The sequence below is a fragment of the Trichoderma aggressivum genome (assembly GCF_033847375.1).
Source record: "Trichoderma aggressivum f. europaeum strain CBS 100526 chromosome Unknown scaffold_010, whole genome shotgun sequence".
Classification (NCBI taxonomy): Eukaryota; Fungi; Ascomycota; class Sordariomycetes; order Hypocreales; family Hypocreaceae; genus Trichoderma; species Trichoderma aggressivum.
The window spans coordinates 510,424-536,356 of NW_026946376.1; the positions used below are offsets into that span (position 1 = coordinate 510,424).

A 25,933-nucleotide genomic window follows, 5' to 3' on the forward strand; every position below is an offset into this window, starting at 1 on the left:
AGGGTAACCTATCCCACATCAATTTACCAGCAATTACTAACAACCATGTCTAACACAATGAGCCCCCCAATTGGAGAAAGTCCATACGAAATCTACGACCTTGACTCGGGGTTAAAGCTGCTGCGCGAGTATAGCGGAATTCCAGATGAGGATGTCAAGAGCCATGTTAAATCGATTGTAAGTTTAGCGTCAGTTTCCAGCAGCTTATAACTTCAACTAACATTAAAACAGAAAGAAAAAGCTTTAAAAGTGGTAAATAATCTCATAAAGATCATAATTTCTTCTTTACATGCATATACTGACTTGTTGCAGCGACATTACCCATGTATTAGACGGTACCGCTTCTTAGATCTGATCATGATGACTACAGAGGTATATCAAGAGGTTCTGGAGCGAGTGAGGAATGGCGACAAATTCATGGATCTGGGCTGTTGCTTTGGCCAAGAGATCCGTAAACTTGTCCATGACGGGGCACCTTCTGCCAACACATATGGATCTGATCTGTGGGGTGAATATCTCTCTATGGGTTATGAGCTATTCAAGGATAAAGATCGACTTCAGACTACATTCATAGCGGCCGACATCTTTGACGATTCTTCGCCGCTTGCGAAGCTGTCCGGACAAATGAACATCATTTATGTGGGCGATTTCTTCCACTTGTTCAATCTTGAAGAACAAGAGGAAATTGCCAAAAGAATCATTCATTTGCTCGCTCCACAACCGGACTCTCTCATCATTGGAAGACAATCAGGCGGTGAGGCCGCAATGGAGTATTCGCGGGTCGGCGATGTGAGCGGGAGAAAGCAATTCCAGCACAACCCTCAGAGCTGGAGGGAGCTGTGGGACCGTGTTGGAGATGGAACCGGGAGCAAGTGGTCAGCAGATGTAGAACTTTGCCAAGAGTTCAAGTTCAAACCTTCTGTGACCGAAATTACATCAATCGAAGCCAAACGGCTTATACACGCAAAGGGGTTGAGATTTACCATTAGGAGGCTCTGAAGGGATTTGAAAAAGATATAACTGGAATGTGATATGGTTGTTTTCAGGTTAATCCGTTAGGGGATACCTCTAGTTTCAAATATGAGATTGTTGCACACTAGATAATCGTTTCCATCATTGCAGAGCTTGAGGCTAAACCACCTATCCAACTTCGCTTTATGGTGCGAAAAGCACCGTAGACCACTTTAGTCAATTGTATACCAAAATAGGGGACAAGGAAATGAATGCACTGTACCTGGTTTGGAATTACCTTCAAAAGCCCGGATTCCACCACAGGTTTGTGGCGTGATGATCGGGCAGTTGTCCCATTGTATAGCATTTGTGAGTACAATATCGCACCATGATTTGTGGTCGCAGCTTGGGTGCCTTCTCTCTGGCTTGCTTTACCCACGGGTGATCGTCGTTGGGCAAATACTCGCACATTGAGAAATAAAAACAGTCTTCCAGCCGAGGTGTCCATGCCGAGGACGGATCTTGCCCCAGAATATCGCGGTATCGCTCAGAATATCGTCCGTAGTGCCACAGATTAGCCATGATGATCCAGTCAGCCTGCCTGGCCCATGTCTCTACTGCTATACGGAATCGAGAGCTCAAGAATGACTCGAACAGTGTTTGCACGGCCGGCTCCTCCTCTAGAGCATTCTCTCTAAATAGAGTGTAGAATTGCCTCAAACGAGCTTCGTCATCGAAATCAACCAGCTGGATAGGCGCATCGCCCAGTAGCCCGAAGAGGCCAGAATCGAGAGCAGCTTCCGCAGAGATATGTAGTGATATCGCGGCCATTGCTATGCCCAAAACTATCTTTTGCTGTTGGATGCATTCTGCATAGCCCGCAATATCGCCTGAGTCGAGATTGTCTACGTTTCTGTACAGAACGCGAGGGTTCTCGGACGCAGCATCGCCATCTAGCAGCGCTTTCAAATTGAAAGGGTGAAGGACCTCTGCGACAATGCAAGGCTGCATCTTGTGTTCCTCTGCCCGCCATAGGAACATGACTACTACACTCGAGGTGGCATCGACGCTTCCGTACATGACTAGATCACATACCCTCGTGTAGTTGAGAAGCAGCGTATCCCTATTCGGTTGTACCCATATCGACTCCAAGCTGTGACAATCCGGTGGTTCCCAAATTTTTCCATGTTGCAGGGCGACTTGGCGAGACTCTCTGTTCACGACCGCGATGGCAGGCTTCTGGGCGTTTTGATACGTTGAGCTTTTGGCCCAGCAAGCTTGACGAGACTCGCTGCCATCGAGGAGGAAATAGGGGAAATCTTCTTCGGCTACGCGATACGGCAGGCAGTAGTGCCAGATATGCCGTCGTATTTCGGGAGGGAATTTCGAAAAGTAGTGGAACGAGTCGCTATTCATTTCGTGTTTCGTTTATCTTAAGGCGAGGCATTTCCACATGAGGAAGAAGTTCGAAATACCGGTAGAAATGTCTAAAATCTTGTTGTAAACAGAACAGTTTCCAATACCTTACATATATGCTTGATCACAGACGCATTCCGGGCGTTGGAGTGGCAAATGTCGTTTATCTGTTGGATCGAACCATAATGCTGCCAAGGTGCTCGGAAGGTCGGAGCTGACGCTAAAATGAGGAGACACGGCTGAGATACTCGGTGCTATTTTGGTAGTACAATGGAATTAACTCATGCAGGTAATACAGCTGAGCAAATCCTTCCGCTCCCAAGAGATGGCCACTGATTGTGCTTAGTGATGTAATAATCTGAATTGTTGAATGGGTTAACAAAGGGCGGAGATGATGACGTGTATGAGGTCTTTTGACCGGTTGTCCCGGAGAGGAAAGAAGGTATAAACATTACACACTTATTGCAGCAACACCGAAGAGACAACAGCAAAGGCATGCTGCTATGGTCTCCGATCTACTGTACCAGGTGCTTGGGTTGACAATTGGTTCTGTTCAAATATTCTGCCACCAGGGATCTGATGCTCCTCCAGAACTATATTTACTTGCATTCCAAAGGCATTTTTCTACCCTAGAGGAACAACCCATGATAACATCTCCTCCCTCATCACTGGATAATTGACAAAGCCTCTGTATGAAACGTAAAGAAAAGCTTCAAGAACTTGTATTGGCTATTATCATGAAGATGACACCCATGATATTATGCTCTGCATACTGGTCGTTCGCTCGGTTCTCGTGTAACCCATCGTTAGGCGGTTGTCTTGTATGACGTTTCATCGATGTTATTGATATTTGCATCCATAGAAGTGTTGGGTTTGTCTTCTTGGATACTGCTAGAGATAGATACATCAATAATTTTTCAGCTAGAGAGCAGATGCTGTTATCCGAGTGGCGAAGTTGCCGCCTACAACTCGAAGTAAAAGCAACAGTTTGCTGAATTAGTTGACAATGTACAATAGTTCAAACCTCGATCTCGATAAAGAGATGCTTCTGTTGAATTCAATGTATGGATCGTTCTTTCATGGTTGTACGAGAGGATTCTTTCAACTCCCGATGGGTCACCGCAGGGCACAAGAAGACCGGGGGGGTTCCACCTGGCTGTAATCCCAAGGATCCTACTACTGCTGCTATAGTGCTAGAGGCCATTACGGAAGCGTCGTATAAGCACTCCACATACCTATTTTATCTCGCTCCCTAGGCCTAGCCCCTTTTCGGTTTATGATTCCACAGAGGACTTGATGGGACAGCACGACACTTCATCGGGAGCAAGAGATTTATTTCGAGTGGAATTTGCAACATCAACTGATTTGAAATGCAGATTCGCTGCCGAGTGGGATATGGGGGATATCGAGTTACAAATCTTGTAAGTTCCGTTTACTGCCTGCCCGTTCAATCCGTACGTATCGTGTAACCCTTCTCTAGTGATTCAATCTTGTCCGTTCGTAGTTATAGGTGTCTACAACCATGAGTTTCTATCCTGTTCGTCGCATTTTCTTGCCATTTTCCACCGTAGTTTTCTAGCCAATCAGACATTGTAACTCACTAAAACCCCCTAGACGGCGCAAGTTTTTGCGACGGCTGAAAGTGGCAAGGTTTCTCGTCTTCCACCAATAGAATCCATTTCGCAAAAACTTTCCTCACGCTAGATTCTTTAGCAAAACGACTTTGGCCTATGGAAAACTGGGCTGCAGACAATAGTCGAATGACGCCGTTTGCCTGAACAGATAAGATGGGCGCTATGGATGTGTGTAAGTGAGCTCTAAGCCAAATGCTCATGTAATGGGATTGTAGCATTGCTCCCCGATCCACACCAATGACCCGAAACAGAAACAGCACGATATTCACCAATGTGTATTACGAAGCGCGTCCTGACAAATTCGAATAGGATACCATTTGATTTCAATCGATCAATGGCAAAAGATGTATAAAGAGATGCAAATAGTATCGTGGAAGTTGAAGTTTTGTTTCGATATCATCACACACACTCTCAACACTTTCAACAATCACAACAATTTCTTCACTTTTATCCTTCATCTCTTACTTTAAACATCCAAAAATGGCTACCCTTGCTTCTCAGTTGTCTGCCCTTCACGAAGGCGTCAGCCAAAACGCCCCTGCTCCTGTCTACGACACCATTAAGGAATCCATTGCCGGGATCAAGGCTAGCTTTGACAAGAGTGCCGCCGTCCAGGCCGGATCAACTCTCCCCAGCTTCAAGCTTCCCAATGCTCTCGGCCAGGAGGTCACCAGCGAGAGCCTCCTCGCCAAGGGCCCCATCCTGATTACCTTTTACCGTGGTGAATGGTGCCCCTTCTGCAACCTGGCTCTGCGCTCTCTGCAATCACACCTGGATGCCTTCAAGGCCAAGGGCGTCACCGTCGTTGCCATCTCTCCTGAGCTTCCCAACACCTCTCTGTCAACCACTGAGAAGAACGAGCTCAAGTTCGAGGTCTTGTCTGATGTTGGCAACAAGTTCGCTCGCCAGCTCGGCATCGTCTGGGACCAGCCCAAGTCCCTCAAGACTGTCTTTGACGCCTTTTCCGTTGACCTGAAGACCCGCAATGGCGACGACTCATGGGCCGTCCCTGTTCCCACCACTCTCCTGGTTGACACAAAGGGAGTTGTCAGGAACGTTCACATCGACCCCGACTACATGCTGCGCCTCGAGCCCACCGACGCGCTCAAGTGGGCTGATGCTCTGTAAATAAACATTTCATCTTGAGCAGAAGATGGCTAGCACCGGAGTTTTTATCTGCGAGATCTTGGACCCAGCATCACTAGCATCATTAGTTTCAAATAGATCATGTCTGAATAAAGCTTTATGTGTTTTCTGAGTTCTTACGCTCAACTGTCAAATTAATCGTGAAATGTGCGCTTTCCTTCTTTCCAATGCTGAAAGTATGCTGGCCAATTTATGTAAGTCAATTCTCAATTAATAATTATTCGTCCCGAGCAGAGTTCCCGAAGTGGCGATTTAATTGGTTATTGCGATACTATAGCCGTATACTGCGGAGTTTGGCAAATACACGTCCATGCTGTGCATCGTTGAGACAATAGATTACTGAGTAGGTAGCTTTTCTAAAAATCTCATACGTCTACAGACCTGTGACCGAGGCTCGCGATAGCCAACTAGAAGGAGGAGCGGAACTGCAGCGCATGACTCGACTCAGCCCTAGCAATACGACTGTGTCGCGAATCCGAATTAGGAAATCAATCTCTTATTGGCTGTTCCTGGGTCTGGCGATGCCGCTGTACTAGATTTGGCAACAAGTCTCTCATTGGCTCACGGCCTGCACCGCGGAGAATCGAGGAGTCTACAATATACAACAAGTATCACTTTGCGGAGTTTGTGTATAATGTCCTTGTCTTCCAAATTAGGCATCGAATCTCTTATTCGCTGTCAAGGCCGACGTTGAAGGTCAACGATGTAATCAGGACATGCTAAGTCCGCCTCAACAGAATATAAAATGATGGAGTTATGTTCAAATGTTGGTGTTCTTCTTTCGAGCAACTCGACGCAGTCTTCTCTCTCTTCAAGTGCAATTCATTCTTCTTACCAACCAATCTCTGCAATTTCACAATCTCTTCTTACAAAATGGCTACATCACATCCAGAGTTCAGCAAAGAGACCGAGGGTGTCGACGTTGCCAAGGCTTTCCCAAATGAGATCCGCAATAAAACCATCATAGTTACTGGCGCCAATCGTAATGGAATTGGGTTCTATACTGCTCACGCTTTTGTAAGTTACTATATCATGTGCCAAGTTTCGTGATGTATTTGCTGATTGACAAGTTATACAGGCGTCTCAGTCCCCAGCTTGTCTAATCCTGGCCGGGCGCAACGTCGATAGAATCCAAGAGTGCATCGATGCTATCAAGCAGGACTTCCCCGATGCCAACTGTCGTGCGCTAAAGGTTGATCTTTCCAGCCAAAAGTCCGTTCGTGCAGCTGCTGCGGAGGTCTTGGCCTGGCCTGATGTTCCTGCTATTGATATCTTAGTGAATAGCGCTGGCGTGATGGGTCTCCCAGAGCGAACACTTAGTGTTGATGGACTGGAGATGCACTTTGCGACTAATCATATCGGACATTGGCTGTTGACATGCCTGATTATGCCAAAGCTGATCAAGTCTGCCGAGGGCAAACCCAAGGGAACCACACGGATTGTCAATGTCTCTTCCTTGTCGCCTACCGTTGCGACTATGCGTTGGAGTGACATCAATTTTGACAAGCCAAACAAAGAGCTGCCCGAAGTGGAACAGCCGCCCTATCCGATCCTAGAGGCATGGGGGTTTAAGGACTGTGAAGATAAAGCATACGTCCCTATCGACGGCTACAACCGCAGTAAAGTAGCCAATGTCCTATTTAGCATCGGAGCAACCAAGAGGCTGTACGAGAAGTACGGCATCCTCTCCTTGGCCGTGCATCCTGGCATCATGCCAACGGACTTGGGCAGGGCCTTTACTAAGGAACAACGGGCGGCCGTGGACGCCATGATAGACAAAGGCATATTTCTCTATCAAACCCTCGGCTCGGGAGCTTCAACTTCGCTGGTAGCTGCTCTAGATCCAAAACTGAAAGCTGGTGAGACGGTCGATGGCAAGGAGAATTACGGCTCGTTCCTAGCGGATTGTCAAATTAATGGTGCCGCGCACCCCCTTGCTGTATCTAGCAGCGAGGCTGAGAGGCTCTGGGCTCTATCGGAAGATCTGGTGAAGGAAAAGTTCTCTTGGTGAAAGTATCTAGGATTATTGGCCCTTTGGGCTCCTTGTGTCCATAGAGTCGAAGAAGAGTGTCTTAGTACAGTTGAAGATGAAATACTAGGTTTCACAACATTATCCAGCTGGGCATCAGCTCGTCCCGGTGCGCTCGATCCCATAACGCACGGCCCAGGTCATCGTGCAAGACATGAATCCAAGGGAAATGGCCAAGGATGGTGTACGCTTCATCCCAGCTGCGAATATTAAGTCTCATTGCCATTGGTCGTATCTTTGGTGGAAGCCAGTGCTCATCATAACCATCAGACACCCAAACACCACCAAGAATTAAAAGCCAGAGAGCGAGTTCAGGATTGCGATTTTCTAGATCACTGTCAAGAATTTCCTTCAGTCGACGATCTAAGCGCTCGTAGTCCAAAATTTGGCGGCGTCCACCATGTAAAAAGACCGTCATTGTCCATATTGTCAGGCCGATGTGGTAGGAGGCTTGTAACTGCCATAACCTTCGGTCTTCTTCTGAAGGGCGAAACTGTGTGAGACGGTACCCAATCGATAATACCATTTCTTGAAGAGTTTCCAAGTCGAGTTTCACACCACTGTTGAACAGTGATGTCGCCCCCATCATGTCCACCAATATGTCGTGAAGATATGATTCTAGCAAATGATGCTGCGGGCACGATGTGACAGCATTACCATCGAAATCTATCTTTTTGCGTGCCAAGACATCCCGTACTTTGACCATGCGATCTCTGAAGAATAATGGCGGCCCACCGTGCTGAATTGCAAGCATAATGTCCACTCTTTGAAACTATATGTAAGCTAGAGAAGCTACACCAAGGGTCGTATCATTATTATGATTTTACTTACTTGCAGAGTTTCATTAACAGTGCAATACTTCCTTCAAGTTTGGGCAGGCCACCACGAAGCTGAATCATCTTCTGCAGGCCGTCAAGATGGACTCTGAGGTTCCCGTATCCCTTTCTGATCAGCTCTTGGCTTACAAGAGTCACCACGATCATGATTGCGGCATCTGATAGGGCATCGGGGCCGGCAAGTAGTGTCGTAACATAATTGAACGTCTCTGACAAATGGTATAATGCTTTGGGTGAGCTGTTTCCATTGTCGGAGTAAATCTCGTTGCAGGTTTGCATTAGGGCGATATTGCAATAGTAAGCTGAAGATTTCGAGAGGTTAGAGTGATTGCATGGCTCCAGCAGGCACGCTCGAACATACCCGGTTGATTGGCGAAAATGAGAGGGAGCCACATTCTCCTAACCTCATCCATGGAAAGCCATGGGTTAAGGCGGTACAATCTATTCATTATACGGGTGAAGTCTGGTATCATTTATCAGTAGTGGTTCTAAAAATCGGGTTTTAGGAGATCGCGACGAGCGCGAGAGCCTCACATTCGTTCATTATTTCCATCGAATGATTCGTAATGTTCACCGGCAGGCCCGTCAGTATCGCATTGCGAGGATATTCCATGATGGCCATAAGCTCGGCGTATTCTTCATCGCTGTAATGAAACTCTTTTTGTGACTTGTCTAGATCCCGCCGCAAGATGACTGCTCGTTCACCTGCATTGACCCTCGGCGGTGCAAGTTGCAGCCTTGATCGCCGGTGGAATTTCTTGCCAGCATTCTTGCCCTTCATAACATGGCTCCGTGCCAGCTTCTTGGCAGCTCTGTTGGTTTGAGCGCCATCGACGAAATAGAATTTGGTTCCTGCCATTTGCTTCAGATTGTTCATGTTGGGGATCGAGAGTGTAAATTACACCGGCTGGTCAGGAATCGCCCCTACAGAAGTCCGGAGTTAGGGTCGGCGAATCTCCGCAATCATCAGCCTAAGAATAGGAGGAGCTTAACATAATAGGTACGCAAGGAAAATAGATACAGATAAATACTTTGACTAAAATACTCCATACATGTAGCTTTTGAACTCCGCATCTATCAGTACTAGGTATACACACCAATACAAAAAAAAACATGTACGACATGCCTTTTATCAGCTCGGCACTACAGAGGCCGATTAAACCAGCAGCACCCGCCAACCAAGTTCGGAGGCCATAACAGCGCCACACTCTTCCTAGTTATGCTCTTACATCATCTATCTTGTCTAGGATGTTCTCCGATGAAGAAAATCACCCTATATTAAACACGCGGATTCGGAAAGGAATCTCTGATTGTTTCTCTCCGATTGTTTCTAAATTGTGTCAACCTGATTTGTTGGAATACGATCTGGTTTAGTCTCGGCCTACTGATAAGGGTACATCTGCTCGACTATGTCATCTATATCCTGTTTCCACTGAGCTCCTTTCCATCCATTGAGCTTCTCCGGATATAGAGGCATCAGTCCTTCCAAGATAGCATCATGAGCCAATGCTGCCATTACATCCCCTCCGCTCTGCAATATATTTACTTTCTCAATAGTAGAGATAGCCGTTAGGGGATCTTTATGAAAGCTTGGTGTCCCATTTGGACCAACGGTGGTACTGACGGGTCGCGCTCCTACTAGCAATGCGCGATGATGGCAACAATCACCTCCCAAAAACACCCATTCATCCGTATCTGTGTGTGCCAATGCACCTAAATGGCCAGGCATATGGCCAGGTGTGTCAAGAAGGTAGAACGAACCATCGGAAAAATAATCGTATGCGCGCTCAAAGGGCCCGATCGGAACCCACGGATCTGTCTCAAATGAAAGCTCTCGATACTTTGAGTGTTCAATGACGACAGATAAAAATGGCGATTTGGCTGCTCTGGGATATCCCGGAGTGGTTGCCGCAGAAGATCCTGGGCCGGTTACGAAAGTCGCATGAGAAAACTTGGCTGGATCTCCAGTGTGGTCAAAGTGAAGGTGTGAAAACACAACAGTTGAGATCTCTGAAGATTTTACAGGGCCCTCATCCAAAAGGTCGGTGGCATCTTTCGGTACGACTGGTGCAATACAAGGATAGTCAGCCCGGATGACATCCGGATTGTTTTCCAGTTCCTAACATGGAGCTATCAGTACGGCAACACTGTTTTATGAAAAGGCGAATTGATACACACTTTTCTTAATCCAAGATCGAAGAGAATGTGCTCGCCAGATGGATGGCTGATGAGGAAGCTAAAATCGGGAGAGAATTGTCTTGCTTTCCGTATATTATTGTCGCCATCTTCGAATAGCCACCGATCGGGTAAGTAGAGTTTGCCAGTGGGAAGCGCAGAAACTTCAACTGTCGCTGACGGAGAAGGCAACTTCCGCTTGACAGTCATGGTGACAGGTCGGATAAAACTAGCAAAGAATGCTACTTTGGAGAGATTTGCAAGTATTAGTACAGCTAAGATGGTTCAAACAAATAATTTATGAAGTTGTGCGATTCGAGAGAAGCTTATAAGTGTTTGATGTGGATTAAAGCTGCCAGAGAAAGATCTTATGACGGCTTCGACTAGCCAAACGATTGGTGCTCGGGACTAAGCACCTTATGCAAGATTACATCTCAACAGCAGCGTCACATCATACTCTAAAGCCGTGTGAAGGCAAATAAACCCGAGAGCCTATCTTAACTGACTCTTGTGCCCCGCCGGAGATGCGTCCGAAACATCCCCGGAATGTGGCTTACACTGATCGAACCCATTCGGATATCGTCCCTAGATCCCCGGATGGTTAGTGTTGGTGGTTCATGAGAGGAACAATGATTTATATTAGTATCCGTCATCGTATAGTTTGAGGTGATCAATATTGTATGCTTACATCTGAAATCGTGAACATGAAAGTTGTTTGGCAGCGTCTTATTCGCTTCGTGGCCACCGATGGTCGGATACTTCGTGGAGAGCCCATCCTCCCATCACCAAATTTTGACATTGGTTCTACCACAGAGGAAACGAAACTAAAGGCCAAGATTATTGTCGGGCAAGACATATACGATACCACAGGCGAGACAAAAGTGACTGAAGAAGTTGTCACAGTCAAGAAACTACTCGGACCGCTTGCACAAAATGAAGTGCCTATACTGAGATGTGTAGGGCTCAATTATGCCAAGCACAGTCAGTGAACATGTTGTGTATTTCCATATCCAGAAGCTGACTATTTTACAGTTAGAGAAGCCAACAGAACAGTTCCACCATATCCTTTCATTTTCTTCAAGCCATCAACCTGTGTCATCGGTCATGATGAGCTCGTCCATATTCCAAAGATTGCGCAAGATGAGCAGGCAGATTACGAAGGCGAGCTTTGTTTTGTAATTGGAAAGCCAGCCAAGAACGTCTCTCGAGAAGATGCACTTTCTTACATCGCAGCGTATACTTGCGGCAACGATATTTCGTCACGCAAGCTGCAGCGAGACAAAACTCTAGCAGGGCCCGTACCTCAGTGGGGATTCAGCAAAGGATTCGATACCTATGCTCCGTTAGGTCCTTGTTTGGTGGCTTCCGAGCTGGTCGGCGATCCATCAAAGCTTCAATTAAAGACAATTGTCGACGGAGAAGTCCGCCAAGATGAGGGAGTCTCTGACCTTTTATTTGACTGCGCTGAGCTTGTAAGCTATCTAAGTCAAGGAACAACACTTGAGGCCGGAAGCGTTATCATGACTGGAACGCCTGGTGGTGAGTCTTATGTGATCAGGGCAACAACTTTCGAGTGTCAGCTAACTTTCGGTTCTCAACTAGGAGTGGGAGCAGGCTTCAACCCGCCTAAGTGGCTGCAACCAGGAACTCGAATGGAAGTAAACATTTCTGGTATTGGGACGCTGAGGAACGGCGTTATGTTTGACTGAGATTTTGTGCCTTGGGGGCGAGTTTCGTACTCACACTTTCATCCTAAACTCCAAAGCCTAAGACTCGGGCAAAAAGCCATATTATGACGGAGCAAATTGGTAGAATAGTTTAAAACAAGCCAGAAAATGACGGGTTTTCTACTCATAATTTAAGTGTTCCCATTAGATTGCAACGTTTTCGTTCTGGGCGCCCATTCATTCGTTACTTGGACCGACTGACGGTATAATGAGAGTAAATAGCGCCAGCCCCAATAGAATGGTGATGGTAGTGACAAATATCTGACCATAGAGAGACGAGAGAAAGATACTATGCTAGGACAAAAAATCTCACTTGTTCAATGTTCTGTAAAGAACTGAAACACTTCAGACATATGACAACAGAAGCAAAAAAAAAGAAGTTGAAGGGTATTGAACCCAACCCGATTCGAACGGATAACCTTCAGGAGATTCCGAGCTGGAATCTGACGCGCTACCGTTGCGCCATGGGTCCTGTTGATTGGCTAGACAAAATATTTACACTTATAATCTCTTCATCGGCCCGAGCCATTTCCAGTCAAATGACGAAATGTGTGAAGCGAAGATCATTCAACAAGTGACATCCACCTACCTAGGTAATTGTGAGTTCTTTAGGCTACCATGTGCACTTAAAGATGAGATTCATATTCGTGTTATCTCTGAAGTGCTCATTAAAATCTAGCTCAATATTCGCTGTTGTATCCCAAGGTGAGAGAGCAAGTTTATAACAAGCGCGCCTGAGTTGAACCTCTTTCGATGATACAGTATTGTATGACTTCGTGAGACCACATGATCCTGACAAGGAACTCAAAATATGGGAAGCTGCCAGAGCTACTTTTGCTGCACCACCGTACTTCAACCCCTTTTTCCATGCTGGTTCGAAGGAAACATATATTGACGGTGCCGTTCATCACAATTGCCCAGTTTGGGTGGCTGATCAAGAAAGGCGACTCCTTTGGGACGAAGTCAGCCAATGGCCTGCCGACATCATTTTATCCTTGGGAACTGGTCTCGCTGCAGAGCTTCCCGCAGAGACATATCAACCTGCAGTTCATGGCCTTAGCAATATGTGGCGAACTGCCGCTGCGTTGATCGACGGCCAGTTGGATGCTGAAAAAATCTGGAGACGGTATTGCGCCAAATCAAGTCCAAGGCAAGCTGCAAGGGAAAGGGCAATCACAAGCCGAAATATTCGCATCAAGGTCAAATTCCCTGATAAAAGACCTAAGATGGATGACATAGGCGCATTAGAGGACGTCGAACAGTGGGCTCAGGTTGACCTTGAAGGCAATCTCGAGATCCTCAAAGTTGCAGATAAACTAGTGGCGACGAGTTTTTATTTTGACACATACGAGATTAAGCCTTCAGACAACATGGAGGCTACCAGTGTAGCGGTAAGAAGAACTCTGCAGTTGTTTGATACAATCGCATCAACGGATACCCCTTCTATGTCTCGCACGTCAATCGCTCTTTCACGTTCCGTACACCAGTTCGCCATTGTCAACAAGCGATAAATCAACACGCTAACTATAGATAGAATATATTCGTTGCCGTTTCAGTAATGGAAGCAACGATCTCAAAAGCCTTGGACAAATTTTGCAGAAGTTTATCCACGGCAATTTTGAACCATTCTTTTTATTGCAACAGAATCTCGAGTCAGGATCCCAAACACGCCGAACAGACCGAAACATTCAGTTTCCAGATGGAGCTATTGAACGGATGCAGCAACACGGCGTATATAAACCAGTTTATATTGCCTTCAATGTTGCTGATGTTTTCATCGAAACAAATACTGCGCTATGCCTGCGGCCGTATACATACCGTTACAGCGCCAATGATGTATTCTCGTCAGCGTCAACGCTTCCACCGCCGATTAGTGGTTTCCCAAGGCAGCTCTGTTCTCCAATAAGATCGCCTTTACCCCAGGGTGATTCCGAAAGCGATGACGAAGAAATTTGGGAGGGTCCTTCAATACATGGGTCGACGCTTGAGATTCCAGTGGATGAAGCAAGTATACCTGACATGGACGATCCAGAGCCCTCTCTTTTCTCTCAATCTGGTTTCATAAGCTCTCAAACTTCTTTCCCAAGTAAGTTTATCCGTTCCGGCAAACCCGAGCCTGAGGGAGATGAAAATATACTAATCAAGGCATTCATCTCGATTCCGATTCAGACGCAGACTCAGACGCTGATACAGTCCGATCCTCCAGCGAGCCAAGGCGGGCATCAATCTTTCGTGATATAAGAGCAATGTTTTGGGGCAAATCTGAAAGTCACGTAAATGATGGCTTTGGTGGTGACTGGAATAGGTACTCCAATACGGACTGAAAAACACTCACGGTGCTCTGTAACGTCATGGATCAGTTGAGCGGCGGAGATCTGATGTGATCTTATTTTATTATTGGTTCATTAAGACCATGGCGAATTCGAAGAATTATTTTCACAAACACCCACGATTTGTTCTTTAGTTGAAGCTGCCTCTGGGAAATGTCGTGTCACCGCTCAGCGAAGTTGTGCGGGCCTCGGCTCTTCATGTTCTGTGAATGAAAGATGTAAGAATATTGCCTAAACTTCATGAAAGCCGGTTCAATTGCATCTGCAGTCCAAGTTAATAATCACCTTCATGCCGAGTCATCTACAGGGGATCAAGCAGGATTCACATCCACGCTCTAATATCCAGGCATTCAAACCTTAAGTCGGGCTTCGGGTGGTCGCGACTGACCTTGCAGATCTGGGGTGCGTCCGGCTAAGTTAATACAATTAACCTACCAATCAGATATCCAAGATCCAATTCTCCCACGTTGAAAAATCTGCCGAAAGGTTGCATCATGGTGTCTCTTTGCAACCTCTTTCATAATAAGCATCTGACCCCAGTGTGGGGTTGAAGCGCCTTTCAGCCCTCCGTTTCTCGGTCTATTTAGTAACAATTGCATGAGATAGCCTGCAATTAGAGAATGTGGAGAGATGGGAAGAGGAGGCTAGAATGTCGGATGCAGATTAACCGGCACATAGGGTTATTTTAAAGTTAACATATTAATATAAGAAATCTTGGCAAATGGACACTTAATTAACGTTGATCTCCCTCATGTGGCCAATTTCTAAGAAAGAGCCATAGCTAAAGGGCGTCTAAACTCACGAGAAAGTGGTTTTTGAGTTGTTGCGAGTGAAGAACGATATTTCCGTTCAACCTCAAAATCTGGCGGTTTATAACAGTAGCAGCCTAGGATTATGACTACGGCATTCAAATGTGGCTACGGAGTATTTGGGACAAAGTCAAAACCTGGTTCGTATTGCTAGGCAACTTACCCGGTGATCGTAATAAGTAACAGGCATTTCCCATGCAGAAGATTGGATTTGTATAATGACCCGCGAAAATGCGGATGAGCCCGGCAAAAGAGGAGACTGACCTTGACCATGAAGCCGCGTAATTGAGGCACCTGCAGGTTGTCGGCTCCTCGGTCCAAAGGGTTTGGGCAGGGCAATTGATGATATTTCTTAGTATCTTGGTAAACACGATGACAAGCTAACTGACGATCTCTGTTAACACATTACTCCATGGGCGGTGATGAGAATGCCAGACACGTTTCGCTGGCCAATGCATAATAATAGAGCATCCAATCGGTGTTCATGGCTGCAACGGAACTGATTTAGCCTAAAGCTCAGCATCATCTGGATGGCTGGCTGGGGGAAAGGAATACAACGGTGACTAGAACAAATTGGGGCTTTGGCATGGAAGTGGAATAAGCGCTGGTGAAGACAAACACCTATACGTTGTGAATAGATTCAATCATCGACATCATTAAATTTCTCTATACAAGTACCATTTTCTATATAATCTCTTGATCTCCAGGCCAAGTCATGCCCTGGAATAACCAGCATCTTACCATTCGTTCAACTCACCCAATTGACTTATACCCATAAATATTTTCTCATCAAAGCAAAATGCCATCAGTCAAGAGCACCATTACTTTCTTGCTGAGCCAGGCTCTTCTTGCCACGGCCAGCCCAGTGGAGTTGGAGAAGCGTCAATGCCCCGGAATCCACGTTTTTGGCGCCCGTGAAACCACAGCACCACCAGGATATGGCTCTTCTGGTACTGTTGTGAATCTCATTGTCAACTCTCACCCCGGCACGACAGCCGAGGCCATCAACTACCCAGCCTGCGGTGGTCAGAGCCAATGCGGTGGTATTAGCTATGCTAACTCTGTGGTGGCTGGTATCAATGCTGTTGTCCAGGCTGTGAACAACTATCACAACCAATGCCCCAACACAAAGCTTGTGTTAGTTGGATACTCCCAGGTCTGTGTCCCTTGAGTGTATTGATGGAATAACGCGCATGTACTGACATATCGCACAGGGCGGCCAAATCATGGATGATGCGCTGTGTGGAGGAGGCGATCCTGGAAATGGCTACCCAAACACTGCTGTCCCTCTCTCTGCGGGAGCAGTCAGTGCTATCCGGGCCGCAATCTTCATGGGCGACCCTCGCTATGTCCGCGGACTGGCGTACAATGTTGGATCTTGCGCAGCCCAGGGCGTAAGTATTCGATCTCCTTCCAAAGGTCCATTTCTTACAGAGTGTTGTTTCTAATGTGTCGTGTATTAGTTTGCTGCCCGCCCTTCTGGCTTCGTCTGCCCCAGCGGATCAAAGATCAAGTCGTACTGCGATGCTTCAGACCCCTACTGCTGCAACGGAAACAACGCAAACACTCACCAAGGTTATGGTCAGGAGTACGGGCAGCAAGCCCTCTCCTTTGTCAACAGCAAACTCGTTTGAGAGGGTAATCGCATCTGAAAACCGGTGTTTGCTTTGGGCCAGTCGGACAATGGAATGGATGCAGTTGAGCAGCAAGATGTTGCTCTTTATTTTATGCACACGCTTACTTAAGCAAGTGATCTTATGCCTACTAAATGTAAAATAATCAACATGTTTCTATGAACATACTGCCGATGTTATAAATTGTATTGGTATTGCTAACTATCCGGAGGAATGGAGGGTCAACGTTGAGCATCGCTGTGAAGCGGTGACAGAGATCCCAATTGACAAGCGAGTCATCAGGCAATTTTTACAGGTAGATTTCTCGAAAAGCAAACAATTACAAAATCTTTCATCTTCCAAACGTCGAACGAGACGTATTAACAGTTGCTCTTGTGGCTGTTCAACACTAAAAGCTGTCAAGGCTGTGCTAGATCTTCACTACCCCATTAGAAACAATTATTCCTGCTCGGTGGGATACATCGCCGGCGGCAATAAGCCAATAAAAGTCTGCCATCGGCTCCGCCGAACTGCACATGATGCCCATCATAGAAGCAGGCCTCCAAAAGACTTGGTTGGGCAGAAAGTAAGCCGTAAGGCACACTTGTCAGACAACCCAATCATATTCGGTTGCAGCCTAGTATCGCGGACGAGATTTGTATCGATTGAAGAAAAGGCAGCCAATTTATAGGCATCATTACTCGTGCATTAAAGGTATAAACGCTGTGTTATGAATAGCCACGAAGAAGCAGCAACGAGCATGGAAGATAGCATCGACAATAACTTGAATCGCAAATCAGAATTTCGACATCCCACTATAAAAAGCGCAACAGAAATTCGCTTACTGCAGATATCACGAAACCCCGGGGATCAGAGTTGGCAATACGATTTAGTTGTGGTATCCCTAGAAGATTTGTCCTCTACCTCTTATAGAGCTCTATCTTATACATGGGGTAAAGCGACCTCAGCAGGTGATCTCCGGTCAATACGAGTCGACAATCAGGAGTTCTTTGTACGACAGAACCTCTTCGACTTTCTTGCTTCAGCAACAGCCAGGGGAGAATGCGGACTTTTCTTTGTCGACGCCGTGTGCATAAACCAGCTCGATTATGACGAGCGGCAAGCGCAAGTTCAAGCAATGGCTTTGATCTACAGCCGCGCAACATGCGTCATTTCCTGGCTTGGAATATTACCACAAGAGTATGACGAGGGTTGTCGAACTCTGAGCCAAGCATCAGAAGTGTCGTGCGCAAGATGGTCAGAAAGAGAATGGAAAGCGCTCAAGTATCTCAGCTATGCGCCGTATTGGACCCGCGTCTGGGTTGTACAGGAAGTTTTGCTGGCTTCTCACTTGACCATATGGTGCGGGCCCTTTACATTCTCGCCCACGCTCTTTGGCAGAACACCACAAGTGAGAGAATTTGTTCAAACGAAATTTGCTGCAGATGGAAGGCTGAGTGTTTTGAGAAGCGATACAAGCCGACTACGCTGCCCCTCAGAGGCCATTCTTGCGCACAGGATGAGACTCGTTCCCCGGATGGCAAAAGACACTACCCCGGAAGGATGTGCTATTGGCACTCTGGAAGACATGGTCTCTGATCTTCAAAAGCCTTCAATGAATTTTGAAACATATCAGTCTCGAGTTCCAGATGAGCTCCACAGCATCATGCGCAAATTCGGCCGCTTGCAATGCACAGACATACGGGACCGTTTATATGGGTTCATCGGTCTACTCGATGAGCGGAGTCGCAAAAAGTTGAATCCAGACTACAAGAGGAGTGTTGAATATGCCTTTTATCAGGCACTGAAATTTGGATTGTCGGAGCTATGCCCAGGCTATGGCGTCTCCTCTTGGGGACTTGGGGACTCCTGGATATCATACTTCTGCGAGGTCCGAGACGCGTTCAATATGGGGGATGAAATCAGCGCACGAATATTCCGACAAGTATATCGCGAGCTCGATTTCAAGACACAAATGCAGGATGTCCTCTTTCAGGAACAGTGGGATATCAACTATGGTTGGAGAGGGGCGGATGCCGTTCACTATCGCGCTTTTAGTCATATGATCATCGATGATGAACTGGACGACGACGCATCTTTGGGTATTAATAGCCCGCTATTGCTAAGGTTTCACAACAAACAACGGCGTTTATGTGAGAAGATGTGAGTTTTTCTCTTCTGGGGTCTTGAAGTTGTAGCATTTACTGACCCAATTTCTTAGCTCAATGAAGATTCGACGAAGACCGAAGGCTTCCTATAGTAGACTATTAACCTGAGAAAGATTTCGATACCCATTAGACGCACAATAGCGACACAGTTGAATTCTAACGGCCTAGCAGCATCAGTGAGGTCGAAAACTTCTTGTAAACTATCTTCCCGATAACGATGGATGTAGAAGGGTCATATATACAGCACTGTTCCCCTCCCCTCTATTCCCGCCAAGATCCCTCAAGCCTTTCCCATCGCTGCTTTGCGCCTTGGATGATGCCACTCTGCTATAACTCCTGTGTCCACCCTCCCAAGATGCTCAAACTAGCTGTTGTCGAGCTTTTGTTATGTACAGGTCAAAATCTGTTCCCTATGCTTCAAGTGGTTATCAACTTCAAAGCTTTCAATCAAGAACTTGAGACGGTCTTAGGTCGTTTGAGCTGCTCAATTAATAGAAAGGGGAGTCTCTTGATGCAATCCGGCTCTTGATGCAATACTGCGGCGCTGGACTCAATGTATCGATCTTGAAATATGGTCCAAAGCCTCTGATCCGCTGGATTGTCTCTTCCGGGCCGGGGGAAAAAGGGATCGTTGCCCCAAAAAGCCTTATGAGCCTTCTTAACGCCCTCCTCGTCGAATGATATATCTCGGCACAGGTCAAAATCCAGAATCCACATCATATGAGGACCTAAACTCGCAGTATTATCGGAGTATATGTCTCCGGGACTGGTGGAAGACGATATATCTGATTGGTGTCGAGGTTGAGCGAGTACATATTCAACATCATTGCCATCGACTTTAGCAACCCAGTGTAGGAATGCCAAAGCGTCTGCCATGGCCATCGCATAGCCACTCGGATCAATGCCAAGCTGCTCCATCTGATCCAGATGAAGCGGGTAGTTCCGCAGGCTAAGTGCTCGTAAGGGTCGTCTTGATCCTCCTGTGCTTGCCTCAGTCTCACTCTGGTGGTATCGCCGGCGGCCGAGATAAGGTCGAATAAGGCAGTGTTCGTTGTTCTGGCTTCTCATTACCTCTTCCACGTTCACGTCGGGTCGAAACTTCTGTACAAGGAGTCTCCGAGCGGATGCGTTGACCGGGATAATCTTTTCGCTAATAATAGCATTACATGCCGTGTAGTCAGAAGGAAGTCGTGGTAACACGTCGGACCAAGCTGCATTGTCTTGAGCATCCAGAAACCCAACGGATCGAGGAATAGCAAACGATGAAAAGTTTGATCCTTTGAAAGCTGTCGCGACTTTCTGATGAACCTGATATTCGTACGACACCGATCTGGTTGTGCTTCCATCCCCTCGCTTCATAGCCAGATGGCTATGGTCGTCACAAGTTGAACAACGAGCTGCCCAAACAGTTCCGCAGCGGCCTTGGCCTATTCTTTCGAGCTGCGTGAGGGCGCTTGAGGTAGTGAGCTCTTCTATCTCCATCTTGTCAGCGATCGATGAGTCCGGTTGTTGGGTTATAGAAACGAGTTTGTTTATGAAACAGTAGAGCAGTTCTGATGTTGATGAAAATGGGAGAACTGTTTGTTTTCCAGGTCTGTTGATTTTTTTTTTGGGGGGGGAAACGAGTGCCTTAAAGTTTACACTCTGAGTTCCAGGTTCGCTTCAAGCACAAACCCAAATACTAGGGGGCGTTTTAGTGCGAGATCTACTCCCCATCCATATGAGCGTGTAGAGTTTATGTGCGCCACCAGATCTTCCCGTTGGGTAATAAGCCTGAAAGTTCTTGAGAGCTTGAAGTATCCATGGTTTTGGTAACCTATAATTATGTTATCGCCTATCGCCATAATCTCAAGTGCTGTGGCGAGCGTCGCTGACGGCGTCTCTTTCTCCACAGATCAGAGTATCTGCCACGTTGCAAATCGATATGGCCTCAATTATAAGATGTCGATGCGAAGTCTCATTCAAGATACGCATACGAACGCGCATGTAACAAAAGACGTCATCCGTTATTTATCGTATATGTATGCATCTCGTACGTCGGGCTTATACCGCGCTTCTTCTTTGATACGCACGTCCTGTTCCATCATTATGTAGTTAAGTATTGAGCAAATAAAAGCTGAAATGCCGCACAAGGCTCATTGCCGGAGGTCCATTTGGGCAGAATGAGATTGTGAAAGTTGTGACGAACACGCAAAGCGTATTCAGGTGCAATACTCTCATCTTACGTACGCCATGCCATTCCTATGCCGTAGATAGCAACTGGTTATTTGTACGACCGATTTTACTCGGGAATACTCGTACGGACAGACGGGATCCCCAAGTGTCAGCTTCACTCACATGCCAGTAAAGGCTAGCCAGACGCTGACTTCTCGATGTCCAAGTAAATATGGTTCGATGCATCTGGAAGCCGGGCGAGGTTTCACAAGGCAGTGGTGGATCGTCGAACCGCTATAAGTCTTTCAAGAGCCCCGTATGCTAAAATCTCACCCAACTCTAAGTTTTTCAGATCATAGTGATCCTGGCTTACAGCAGTCCCTTGTTTATGACACGCACTTACCTTGTCCTCATTTGAACTATAGATCTTGCCTTCTAGGCAGGTCGTATTCGCCCTTGCATGATTGCCAGCGCTACGGGCTGACCGCTGCGCGAGGCACCCAATGGCGTTTGCGGAATTATTCACAGGCGAATGCCAATTTTGCGACGACGGGAGACTTCCTTTGCGCTCTGTATTACGTCCTTGATTCAGGGTTTCTCTCCTTCAATGCCATCCCAGGACGACTTAAGAGGAAGGTGACCAAAATTTGGGAATGAATCCCTTCAGGAACCAGGGGCGGGCTTTGGCCAAGAACATGGGCACAACGTTGCTCTCAGTTCCGGTGTCGTACCATATGCGACAGGTGGATTCTATATAAGATGCTTCTGTCTTGTTGAAACCTCCCTAACAGGGGCGACAAGCTGCTATCTCACGAACCTCCATAGGTGTAACACGCTTCTGAACCGTCGCCATGGTGTTGTCAACCCGTTTTCTCTCTACCGTCGCCAGACTCGGCTTGGTAGCTGGCTCAGCTTATGCCGAGCAGGAACAAATATGGCCAGCCAAAACCGATCTGCTAGAGACTATGCTCTATGAGCAACAGGGCTTCAACTCCGGCCACTCTCCTGCGACCTTTATTGTCCCCTGCGAAAAGGTTACCTTTGGCACCGGCCGCAACGGCGCCGCAGAATGGCTGCGAACTGCGTATCACGACATGGCAACTGCGGATGTTGAGAATGGAATAGGAGGAATCGACGCATCGATCGGCTACGAAGTCAACCGTGACGAGAACCCGGGTATTGGTTTCAACGAGACTTTGATGAATTTGGTTGCCTTTTTGACACCGCGGTCGTCGATGGCGGATCTTATTGCTCTGGGAGCACTGTTTGCTGCAAATGGCTGCTCAAATGGAAGCGTCGAGATTCCCTTCAGAGCTGGCAGAGTCGATGCCACTGGCCCAGGCCCGACAGGCGTGCCCAGGCCGGAGCAGCCCTTGGATGAACACGTTACCAGCTTCCAGAAGCAGGGGTTTACTCCACAAGAAATGATCGGACTGGTTGCATGCGGTCATACCCTTGGAGGAGTTCACGGCGTGGACTTTCCGGAGATTGTAGACGTCGTAAAGGATCCGGTAAGATGCTCTTTTGGTCACATCAACATGGCTATAAGACTGGGACCGCCTACTCTGAATTGAAGATGGGCTAACAGTTACGCGCAGGCCACGGATGACAACACACAGACATTCGACACGACTAACTCAGGATTCACTGCCTTTGACAACACCGTGTAAGATATCAGCACTTGCTTGAATAATAGTGCCAACTAACATGAAATAGTGCTGTTCAATACGTGAACAACGTCACACAGAACCCGCTTGCATTTGGCCACAACGAGACCACCAGATCTGACGCGAGAATCTTTGCTTCAGATGGAGGCATCGAAATTGGGCGCATGGCAACTTCTCCCGCTTACTTTTACAAGACGTGCCAAGATCTACTCGAGCGAATGATCAACACAGTCCCCAAGGGTGTGATTCTTACCCAGCCTCTCCAGCCTTATCCTGTGAAGCCATCGCGTCTGTTTGCTACCGTCAACTCTAACGGAACGATGACCCTGACTGGCTACATCCGAGTTTGTTCTTTTGCCTCCACAGATGATGCATAGAATTAAGATTGACTAACCGAATTCACCATAGCTCATCGGTGATGTCGCCGCCAACCCCAACCGCTCCATCAAGCTTCACATTCACCCTCGTGCCGGAGTGACTTGCACGCCGGCTAAGCCTTGCACTGTTAGCAACAACATCGTAGCCTTCGCTTCCGGCCACGTCATGTACGGAAACCCCCCGCTTACCTTCTGGACGTATCCCTTCACGGTTGAGGTGCCTCTAGCTCAGGGCATTTCCGGATTTGACGTCGAGGTCATCGACAACATCAACGGAGTGACTAACAGCACTCTTCACACGAATGGTGGCCATGGATTCCCTTTCGATGACACTCTTCTCACGCAACCTCAGCTCTCGTGCACAGAGACACACTCTGAGGGATTAATGAATCTGACTGTTGCTGTAAGCTCATACACTTTAATCCGACGTTTGGGAATAACTTCTAACACCATGGAATAGATCCGCGATGACTCTTATCTCAACACACTAAAGGCCATTGTGCATGTCCCAGAACCCCTATTATCTCTTACTCCTGCCGTTGGGTCTATTCCCCTCGACTTTGTCAAGGCCGGACCCATCAGTGGATCAGGATACACTCTCTACAATGCCTCCATTGTCACGGGAGTCATTCCTCAAGACTTCCCTAACAACCAAGCTGGCAATTACATCCGAACGTATGACTTGATTGCCTCCAACGGTACACATACCGTGGAGCGAGAGTTCAATATGATGGATGGACTTACATCCTGTCCGGGGTTCTTCTTCTAAGACAAAGAAAGCTAAGGCCGACTTGACCTCTGTACATATTACACATGCGTATATACAACCATTAGATATACTGTATTTAGAATAGAACATGCATGACGATTTCGCAAAATGTGTTTTCGGAAACGTAGAGGGTATTAGACATTACATATGACAGTTTACAAGATTGTTGAAAGACGGGAGAGGCTACGTGCAACTCGCATCTTAACTTATCAGCATAGAGTGTTCTCTAATTTTGAGTTATGGAGACCAACTAATGGATTGTCTTTTCTATAGATGCAGAGGAGATTGGACGGTCGGCGCCAAGACTCAGCCGTTCGGACACAAAATCTATTCATCCAACACAACATAAGAATGATGGGGGTTATCTAAGGTGCCTTTGAGTGCCATCTTCAGGTTTAGTATGCGAAGCTTCCGGGTGGTGAGTGTATGCGTCTTTTAGCAACTCCCCCAGGCTACTACGACTACATTTCACATAATAATAGAACAATAATCGATAGAAGCTGCAAGTATTTCTCTAGATCTGAAGAATGTTCTTATCTTTGAGCAAGTAAGCCCTTTTGGCCTAAGCTAGAAAAGAACGCGGGACTCCTTTGAGCACAACGAAAGAGCTATTGAGCAGACGCGTGCGGCGAGCAGCCCAGTGTAAATTCCCAAGATATATGCAAAGCAAATCCCATTCGCGCAATTCCTTTTCTGATTCCCCTTTCAAAACGAGATCGTATTATCCCGAGATCATCTTTATCTCGACCTCAAATTCTCATGTGCTCTCCTTGCGCATCAAAACACGAACTTGACGACGGATCTGGTAATATGTGAGATATCGATTTGAACCCTCGCACATATAACACTTCTCCGCGCCACTTTTGTGATGAATATAGTGGCTAGGTCTGTCGCCATTAAGTAGCATGGCAAGAGTATCCAGAAAGTCGAGCGCCGAACTGTGTTTACCAGACGACAAGCTGCGTCTAGTCGACTTTTGAACCTCGACAAAATTCTGACCATTGCCGTAGAATATATTTTTGTGCCTTCTGTTCTTCTTGAATGGGTGGACTCGCTGTAGGTTGTTATCGATGAGCCAAAAGTTTGGGCCGCGATTACCTCCATAGCAGCGAGCATAGTCGTCGACGATGGCGAGGGTGCGTATAAAGAAGCCTCGAGCGCTTTGCTCTGTAAGAAGTTGACAAAAGTTGCCACTCTCGATTTTCGCACCGATATCATTCCAACATGGGTCATAGGCTATCGCAATATTGCCAAAGTTGAATATTTTGGGGGCATAAAAACTGGCCGGAGCATTACTAGCCACGCAAATGTCCTTTGTATCATGATTGTCCCACCAGCGGATAGTGCTTGGATCGAATGCCTGAAGACACACCAGGTCTCGCTTTGGATGAAGAAGGAAGCGCAACTTCTCGTTATTTCCTGGCGCAATGAGCGAAACGGAGGTTTGGCTATAGGTGGGAGCTCTGTGATAGCAGCGTCTCCAATACCCAGTCCAGTCAACCTGCTCGTAATGTGCCTCGATAACTTGTCTGGACTCTTTGCATGCCCCCCACAAACCGAAATCCCAGAGATACGCGGATGGGTTGTTTTTTGTCCAGGAATGGCTGCCATCGTCAGAATTCAACTTGGGTGCTGCAAGGTGATAGCCGGAACAATGTTGGTTGCTAGCACCTTCGCATAGAGTGCTAATGTTTGCCGCCCCGTTGCCATCCTCTCTATTGTTGACCAGGGAAAAGAAGTGCACCGCCGGGAAATTATAGGCTAGTGGCCGTAAAGCATACTTCCAAATTATAATCCTGACCTCGGAAGGCAAGTCCATGAACTGAGCCCGCGACTGCATCTTGCGTAGCTGATGGGAGGCGTCAAGATCGGGAGACTGGGATGATGCTGATCCTATACACGATCATGTGAGCTTGATGAAGAGCCTTGGTTGGATATAGATGGATGATTACCTTGGTTGATTGTTCTGGATGACTGTCGAGTGTTTTGGTTGAGTGGATGAGGGCGGTGGAGAATGTTTGAGGAGAGTGTAAAGCGAGGATGAAACAGCTCTTTTATCTCGAGTTGGAGAGACCCTTGGCGGTGAAGTGATCTGCCGTTCAGCTGGCGAAAGGTAGAGTTAAAACAGAGTC

General features: G+C 47.0%; 11 protein-coding genes across 11 annotated transcripts; 7 read left to right on the forward strand and 4 right to left on the reverse strand.

The window, feature by feature from the left end:
• Positions 1-57: 57 nt before the first annotated feature.
• Positions 58-999, forward strand: Triagg1_3540 (uncharacterized protein; the record flags this gene model as incomplete). Its single annotated transcript, XM_062897844.1, has 3 exons — positions 58-177; positions 232-252; positions 313-999. 3 exons carry the CDS (start codon positions 58-60, stop codon positions 997-999), a joined length of 828 nt encoding a protein of 275 aa, XP_062757529.1.
• Positions 1,000-1,251: 252 nt separating this feature from the next.
• On the reverse strand, positions 1,252-2,367 carry Triagg1_3541 (uncharacterized protein; the record flags this gene model as incomplete). The annotated part of the gene is made up of 1 exon (XM_062897845.1): positions 1,252-2,367. The coding sequence occupies one exon, from the start codon at positions 2,365-2,367 to the stop codon at positions 1,252-1,254; it is 1,116 nt and encodes a 371-aa protein (XP_062757530.1).
• Positions 2,368-4,481: 2,114 nt separating this feature from the next.
• On the forward strand, positions 4,482-5,129 carry Triagg1_3542 (uncharacterized protein; the record flags this gene model as incomplete). Its single annotated transcript, XM_062897846.1, has 1 exon — positions 4,482-5,129. The coding sequence occupies one exon, from the start codon at positions 4,482-4,484 to the stop codon at positions 5,127-5,129; it is 648 nt and encodes a 215-aa protein (XP_062757531.1).
• An 891-nt stretch (positions 5,130-6,020) lies between these two features.
• Positions 6,021-7,158, forward strand: Triagg1_3543 (uncharacterized protein; the record flags this gene model as incomplete). Its single annotated transcript, XM_062897847.1, has 2 exons — positions 6,021-6,164; positions 6,226-7,158. The coding sequence occupies 2 exons, from the start codon at positions 6,021-6,023 to the stop codon at positions 7,156-7,158; spliced, it is 1,077 nt and encodes a 358-aa protein (XP_062757532.1).
• Positions 7,159-7,249: 91 nt separating this feature from the next.
• Triagg1_3544 (transcriptional regulator family: Fungal Specific TF) lies at positions 7,250-8,889 on the reverse strand (the record flags this gene model as incomplete). Its single annotated transcript, XM_062897848.1, has 4 exons — positions 7,250-7,940; positions 8,008-8,314; positions 8,374-8,475; positions 8,547-8,889. 4 exons carry the CDS (start codon positions 8,887-8,889, stop codon positions 7,250-7,252), a joined length of 1,443 nt encoding a protein of 480 aa, XP_062757533.1.
• Positions 8,890-10,891: 2,002 nt separating this feature from the next.
• Triagg1_3545 (uncharacterized protein) lies at positions 10,892-11,896 on the forward strand (the record flags this gene model as incomplete). Its single annotated transcript, XM_062897849.1, has 3 exons — positions 10,892-11,168; positions 11,220-11,726; positions 11,790-11,896. The coding sequence occupies 3 exons, from the start codon at positions 10,892-10,894 to the stop codon at positions 11,894-11,896; spliced, it is 891 nt and encodes a 296-aa protein (XP_062757534.1).
• Positions 11,897-15,852: 3,956 nt separating this feature from the next.
• On the forward strand, positions 15,853-16,687 carry Triagg1_3546 (CAZyme family CE5; the record flags this gene model as incomplete). Its single annotated transcript, XM_062897850.1, has 3 exons — positions 15,853-16,209; positions 16,268-16,447; positions 16,517-16,687. The coding sequence occupies 3 exons, from the start codon at positions 15,853-15,855 to the stop codon at positions 16,685-16,687; spliced, it is 708 nt and encodes a 235-aa protein (XP_062757535.1).
• A 1,117-nt stretch (positions 16,688-17,804) lies between these two features.
• Positions 17,805-18,833, forward strand: Triagg1_3547 (uncharacterized protein; the record flags this gene model as incomplete). Its single annotated transcript, XM_062897851.1, has 1 exon — positions 17,805-18,833. One exon carries the CDS (start codon positions 17,805-17,807, stop codon positions 18,831-18,833), a length of 1,029 nt encoding a protein of 342 aa, XP_062757536.1.
• Positions 18,834-19,281: 448 nt separating this feature from the next.
• Triagg1_3548 (uncharacterized protein) lies at positions 19,282-20,316 on the reverse strand (the record flags this gene model as incomplete). Its single annotated transcript, XM_062897852.1, has 1 exon — positions 19,282-20,316. One exon carries the CDS (start codon positions 20,314-20,316, stop codon positions 19,282-19,284), a length of 1,035 nt encoding a protein of 344 aa, XP_062757537.1.
• A 1,523-nt stretch (positions 20,317-21,839) lies between these two features.
• Positions 21,840-23,801, forward strand: Triagg1_3549 (CAZyme family AA2; the record flags this gene model as incomplete). Its single annotated transcript, XM_062897854.1, has 5 exons — positions 21,840-22,499; positions 22,587-22,654; positions 22,705-22,999; positions 23,064-23,435; positions 23,493-23,801. 5 exons carry the CDS (start codon positions 21,840-21,842, stop codon positions 23,799-23,801), a joined length of 1,704 nt encoding a protein of 567 aa, XP_062757538.1.
• Positions 23,802-24,558: 757 nt separating this feature from the next.
• Triagg1_3550 (uncharacterized protein) lies at positions 24,559-25,641 on the reverse strand (the record flags this gene model as incomplete). Its single annotated transcript, XM_062897855.1, has 1 exon — positions 24,559-25,641. One exon carries the CDS (start codon positions 25,639-25,641, stop codon positions 24,559-24,561), a length of 1,083 nt encoding a protein of 360 aa, XP_062757539.1.
• Between the last annotated feature and the right edge of the window lie 292 nt (positions 25,642-25,933).